This window comes from Tetrao urogallus (genome assembly GCF_951394365.1).
Source record: "Tetrao urogallus genome assembly, chromosome: 17".
Taxonomy (NCBI): Eukaryota; Metazoa; Chordata; class Aves; order Galliformes; family Phasianidae; genus Tetrao; species Tetrao urogallus.
In genome coordinates this window covers 380,883-387,053 of record NC_136830.1, presented here as the reverse complement: position 1 = coordinate 387,053, position 6,171 = coordinate 380,883, and the positions used below count along the sequence as shown (strand labels likewise).

Here is a 6,171-nt window from a genome sequence, read left to right as displayed (position 1 = left end):
TTGGTATGCTAAGCAGTTACACAAAGTTTCAAAAAGACTCAAGAAACAGACGCTAAAAGTGCTTGCACTCAAACAAGTGTTCCTCAAAAAGAATTCCAAACGTATATTAAGTTTGTATCATTTCATACAGACACATATATACAACGTATCTAATTCAATGTTAAATAAACGCAGTATTTGGCAGATTTTTCAAAGCAGAGAGTTTACAGCAGATTTCCTTCAACAACTATTCTCACTGAGAACAACTACAAATAAAGATCCCACTAATGATTTTCCCAAAAGCCTTTCTAGTCTATCAGGGCAATGCTGGCACGCCTCCTTCTCATAGAGTACCTGTAATAGTACAATAAGCAAGAAGTCGGAACGCATCTGTCGATCGCTCAATAGAACTCTATTTCACTATCAACAGGAGCAAAATGAACAAAAAGGTTTTATTTAACATTTAAGTGCATAGAGAATTCGGAAAGAGGTACTATAAAATCTAGATTACCACCTTTAAAAAACAAAAGCAGCAAAACAACATTTAAGATCTTCATATCTACATGTTGGAGCGTTTCATATGTTACTCTAAGTCTCAACACCTTTTGTCAGATTATTAAAGTCATATGAAAAAGAAGCAACTAAAAAACCCAATACAAAAGCAGAGATTAAGTCTCTAGTCAGCTGTGGAAGGTGCATTGGACAGCTGAATTGTAAGCAGAGGAAATAAAAACACCTGAGATTTTGAAATCATAGTAATTCAGTTTAAAAACACACAATATGGCATTAAACATTACTAATTAAGGTCTTATAAACCTAGAAGTTACATAAAAAGAAATGCACATTTGCAATTGCACAAGCTATCATTTTTCACAACTACAAGCCTCTGCATTTCTTACATCAACTCATAACTTCTGTACGGCGATGGTAATAGACTTCTCCTAAGATGTGCTTCAACCAGGCTTATTCAAGAGTCTGTCAGCACAACTTCTGCAGTGGGAACTGAAACAAAAGTGGCACGCAGACCAAGATGAGCCACACAGACCTACCTTTCCTCAGCTAAACCAGTATTCCACAAGCACGCCAGCAAACACTAAACTAAACTAAAAGTGGTTTAGGCATAAAGTGTTTATCTCTCTGTTAAAGAGAACTAAAGAACTCATTGCCAAATTTATTTCTTCATTTTGTAAGTGCTACTGCTTTTTTGTAGTTTCTCATAAACCAACTTCAAAGGAAAAGCCCCTCTCTGTATTAAAGGAAAGGGCAGCTTGTTTAAACAGCTCTGACTTTTTTTTTTTTTTTTTTTTTTTTTTTAGTAATTATCCTTTATTACTTCAATAACAATTAGTCAGGAATACCAGTGAACCTTACAGAAAAGTTTGCTTCTAATACAAAACACTAAAAGCTTGTTTCATCTCCAAAATGCCTCTTCTCCTTCAGTACTGTAAGATTAACAGAAGAACACTCTTACCTCCTTCGAAGAATATCACAAAACAACAGAAGCATCTTGTTCTGCAGAACATGAAGGATCTTCACTAGTATTAATCCCCGAATTAAAACTGAAGCTACTCTGTGCAGCAGAAGCGTGAGGGATCAGCACATGCAGATTAAGTGCACAGGTACATTTATCAAATTTAAATGAAATTGCATATTACACTTCATCAGCGCTCTCTCACTAACAGCGTGTAACTAGAGATGTGAAAGCAGCACATAACTTTCCTCCTTCATTAACTGACTAATTAGGACTATAACCAGTAAACTAGTTACAGACGAAAAAACCAACACCTGAATTTGCTGACTTCATTTACTGAGCTTTCCTCCTTAAAGCAAATAGAAAATGCCTGGTACTTTGTGCTTCAGTCAGTATTTCCAGTAATACACTGTAACAAAAGTGTTTCAGTTAGGTTTTTCCCCCTCTTTCCACAGAAGAACACAGAAATTAATGTCTTATGCAATGAAGACTCCTTGCTATCACTCCAGAAATTACCCCTCTGTTAAAAATCCAGGACCAAACAATTTTCTAAGATTCACTCTTTTTTCCATTTCTTCTGGATTCGCATAAAAGAACCCCACGTGGATGTAAGTCCCACTACTTATTCACCTGGACTCTCATACTGAGCTGGCAATGACATGCAAGAACAACATAAGACAAATTTATTCACATCAAAGTTTATAAAATTTGAATATTAATTAAACAAGTAGTAACCTTCTGCACCAGCCCCTAGAGCAAAAGTCCACCGTTTGAGAATTAGCAGTATCACAATCAGCAGAAAAAGACACAAATTTCTACAGAGAAAGGTAATAAATAAAAACTTGTCTTCTTTCTTCAACGTACACAGTATTTTCAACTTTTCCATAAACACAGAACAAAGCTCATGAAATACATTGGAAGCTATTTTCCGATGGACTGAAACATTTTCCTGCAAGGTTGAAATAGCTGAATTTGACTCATTCAAAAGGCACCATTTTCCAAGAAATATTTTCCCTTTCTAGACTTACTCCATCTCTTCATTAATAGCATTCTCTCACTAGCTAGAAATAAGTTTCCAAATATTTAATTATAATTGAAAAAAAGATTACAAAATACAAAGTTTTGTGGTACCTGGGATGACAGAGATGTACTACTTTGTTTTTCCATTTCTTTTGATTTGGAGAAGTAATGAACAAAACAAATGACAGTGAGAACTAACATGTATGATCTAGTTTCACCAAATAAGGTTGAAGATTTAGAAAGGATTTCTCAAATAAATGTAAAATGTCTTAGCCTGGCAGATGTCATTCCCACAGAAGCGCAGCATTCCTAGAGTGAACTAATGCCCTTCAGCAACACAGAAAGTCAATCACTTAGGCAAGGTAGGACTTTTTAAGAGACCAAGTATTAGCATCTCTGAACACTGGAGCAGGATGAATCTTATTGGATCCTCTGGCAATTCAGAGCTCATCGTGCTTTGCAAGGTCCATACTGGGTTTGATGAAGACTCCTTCCATTGCTTTCCAATAGTTGTGATGATTAGCAGTGGGCATGCCATGAACTTCCCGCTGACCTCTAATGGGATGGCCATATTGCTCCCCCGTAATTGAAAGGAACACCTCAGTTCCTGCGTGCTTGAAGCGCACTGCATCCTCCCGCTCCCAGTGTGTCCCACTGCACTGCACAATCCATATATCGAGGTCATCTCCTTCACCATCATCACCAAAGGCACTTACTTCCTGTTAGAGACACAAATCTCCTGAAGTGAAAATATGAGCAAACGCTGCCAATGCACACACAAAAATATCAGCCACAAAGCCAGCAAAAGTTATAAGCAAGGATGCAGAGGAAAGAAACATTACACTGCTGTCAACAGCTCTCAGATCCAGAAGCAGCAACTCTCTGCAACTACAACTTGAACATAAATTGCCAACAAACTCCAACACATAACCTGAGCGTGAAGTGCCAACAAACTGCAACATACATTAGAAATTAAAGACATCTCGAGCAGAGTTCAGAGCAATCCCTCTGACAAACAATTTCAAAAGAAACAACACTAATTCCCCACTAAAACAAGTTTATAACTGTAAACATCCAATTTTGTAACACGATGCTTCATAGTTATCACTGCAAAAAGTTTTTAATCACAAGGTCCCAACATTCTAACTTACTAAGGAATTGTATTCCTTTTTTGCTTTATTATACCAAGATTACAAGTCAACAACTATTTTGGTACGCAGTGTTGGACAGACAGCTGAATGGCTCCTCAAAAAATAAAGATGGAGAACCATTAGGGCAAGTAAATTCCTGCTAAAACAAAAGTTAGAGATCAGATTTCATTATGTGCCCCCAAAACTCCAAGTCTTTTCATAAATATGGAAGGCTCAACTCCAACTGATTAAAGACTCAGCACGGACTGAAAAATCAGATGGCTAGAAGTGATTAACAACTTGAAAATAGAACTGCAATAGTTTGAACCTATTGAGCTAATAATTTAGGGTCATGTTAATTCAAGCTTATGTAGTCCGTACAGTGTCAAAGACAACATACCAATTGAAAATCAAACTTCTTTGTTAAGAATATGAAATAAACATTTGTATTCAGAACCACACCTTACTTCTGTAAGACCAAGGAACTTGGATATAGTTAATCATATGTGTCCTAACACACCGTTAACTGTCTGGCTCTAGATCAGTCCTCACGGTATTAAGAAAAGTGGCTAATATCCTATAAAAGTGCTAAGCATTTCAAAACAATCATCAGAGTATCAATGGTGCAGAATAAAGAAACCAATATATGTTTGTAAAAACTATAGTGACAAACTGATACTGGTAGATATTACATTTTGTCTCTGTCAGGACCCTTTAACACATTATTCTACAATGCAGAGAAGCAACTATATGAACTTTGCATATCCAGAGATGGCAGCTGGCATCTAACCCTGATTCTTCAAAAGCAAGAAATATGGAAAGAGGTATCGTCAGTATCAGTCATGCACTATTTGTACAAAACTTATGATTCAGAACAACTTACTTGGTTATTGGAGAGCGGCGATGGGAAGTGATGGGTGTGCAAGTTTTTTCCTGTGTTTACATGGGTAAGTCGTATTGCCTGCCCACATTTCACCGGGGTTCCGCGTTGGCAGCTGCCATCAACCTTCCCACGAACCCGCCAGTAACTGTTGGCATCATCTGAAGCTTCAACTCCTGTCACCGACTGTTGCCCACTTCCTGTTGGAACAGAATTAAATGGCAGGAGACCCAACCCACTCCTGGAGCTCAGGAAGTCCTGAAAGACCTGAGGAAAGCTGCTTTAAACACGAAGGCACGACAGTACTAAGACATACTTCATTCTCACAGTTAATGTACCGGCTCCTGGGAATGCAGGTACCGTAACCTTTAGGCCGAAGAACGTGACCGAGGCCGCCGGCGCAGCGCAGGGCTCACCTCAGGGAGAGGGCAAAGCATCCCCTCACACTACAAACGCAGGAGATGCACGGCACTGCCGCACCCCGGGCCACAGCCGCCTCCCCTCCCCTGTCCCCGCCCCTAGCCCACGCACAGTCCCATCGCCGCCCCGGCAACAGATCGCAGCAACCTCCGGCTTCATCCCCCGACCCCCTCACAGCCTCCCGCCCCCTGCCCCTCTCCCGCCATTTCCTCGCCTCCTCAGCGCTCCCCGCGCCGTTTCCCAGCTTCCGGCCCCTCAACGCGGCGCCTCCCGGCCCGACCCCGCTCACCGGAGCCGTATTTGACCTCGTGAGAATGCAACCGAACGCTGTGGCGGGTGTTAAGCAGCTTCAGCACCGAGCCGCAGGTTACAGCGCCCGGCGCCACCTCCCTTCCGCCACACAGCCCGCACAGGAGCAGCAGAGGGAAGAGGCGGCAGCCACCCCGCATCGCGCCGCAACCCACCCGGCACCGCCGCCACACAGCGGAGCGCGCTTCCGCAGCCCCTCAGCGAGCTCAGCCAATCGCTCCCCGCCAGCACCGCAGTCAACCAATCACCGCCCTCCCTCTGCTCGACCTCCATCTCGCACTGGGCCGCGACCGAGAGAACTCACAGTTCGGCAGGAGGAGCTCATTGGGCCGAGGGAAAGAGGCGACCAATCAGAGCAAGCGGCGTGGCGCCTCCCGGGGCGGGACGCGAGGGCGTGCTGAGACGCTTTTACCTCAGCGACGGGCCGGGCGGGGCCCTGCGCCGGAATCGGGCTTTTGCGGGCCGTTCGTTTCGCCCGCCTCAGCGCCTGTCTGCACAGCTCCCGATCCCTGCTGCGGCCGTGGCCAGGCACGGAGCGTGATCACCCCCGGGGTGCTCCCAAGGGCACGGGGAAATCCGTGCGCTTTCCTCACGAGGAGCTTCCCCTTGCTGAAAATTGGGTGTCAGAGGACAGCCTGCCAGGTTCGTTACAGCAGCATTCTCATCTAACGCGTAGTTGGGACTGTTAGAGAAATAATCGCTGGCGACAGGCCTTGCAAGGAAACACAGAACAAAGTGTGTGATAGCGTAGCTCTGCATTAGAGCTTCTCGCGCTGGGGTGTAAGTGCCACACAGAGTAATGCTGACTGCTGTGTGGCTGGTGGTGGTGATCGTGTCTGGTTTTGCGCCTGAAAGTTCATCTGCTATGTTTCAGTTCCTTTTGTAAACTTCTAATATAAAGAGATTATTAGTACCTATTCTGTATAACAGGAAACTGGATAAAGAAAGCGTACTTCATTGCA

General features: G+C 43.1%; 1 protein-coding gene across 1 annotated transcript; it reads right to left on the bottom strand.

Annotated features, from left to right (window-relative positions):
• Positions 1-2,910: 2,910 nt before the first annotated feature.
• On the bottom strand, positions 2,911-5,349 carry SDF2L1 (stromal cell derived factor 2 like 1; the record flags this gene model as incomplete). Its single annotated transcript, XM_079543645.1, has 3 exons — positions 2,911-3,189; positions 4,484-4,680; positions 5,190-5,349. The coding sequence occupies 3 exons, from the start codon at positions 5,347-5,349 to the stop codon at positions 2,911-2,913; spliced, it is 636 nt and encodes a 211-aa protein (XP_079399771.1).
• Between the last annotated feature and the right edge of the window lie 822 nt (positions 5,350-6,171).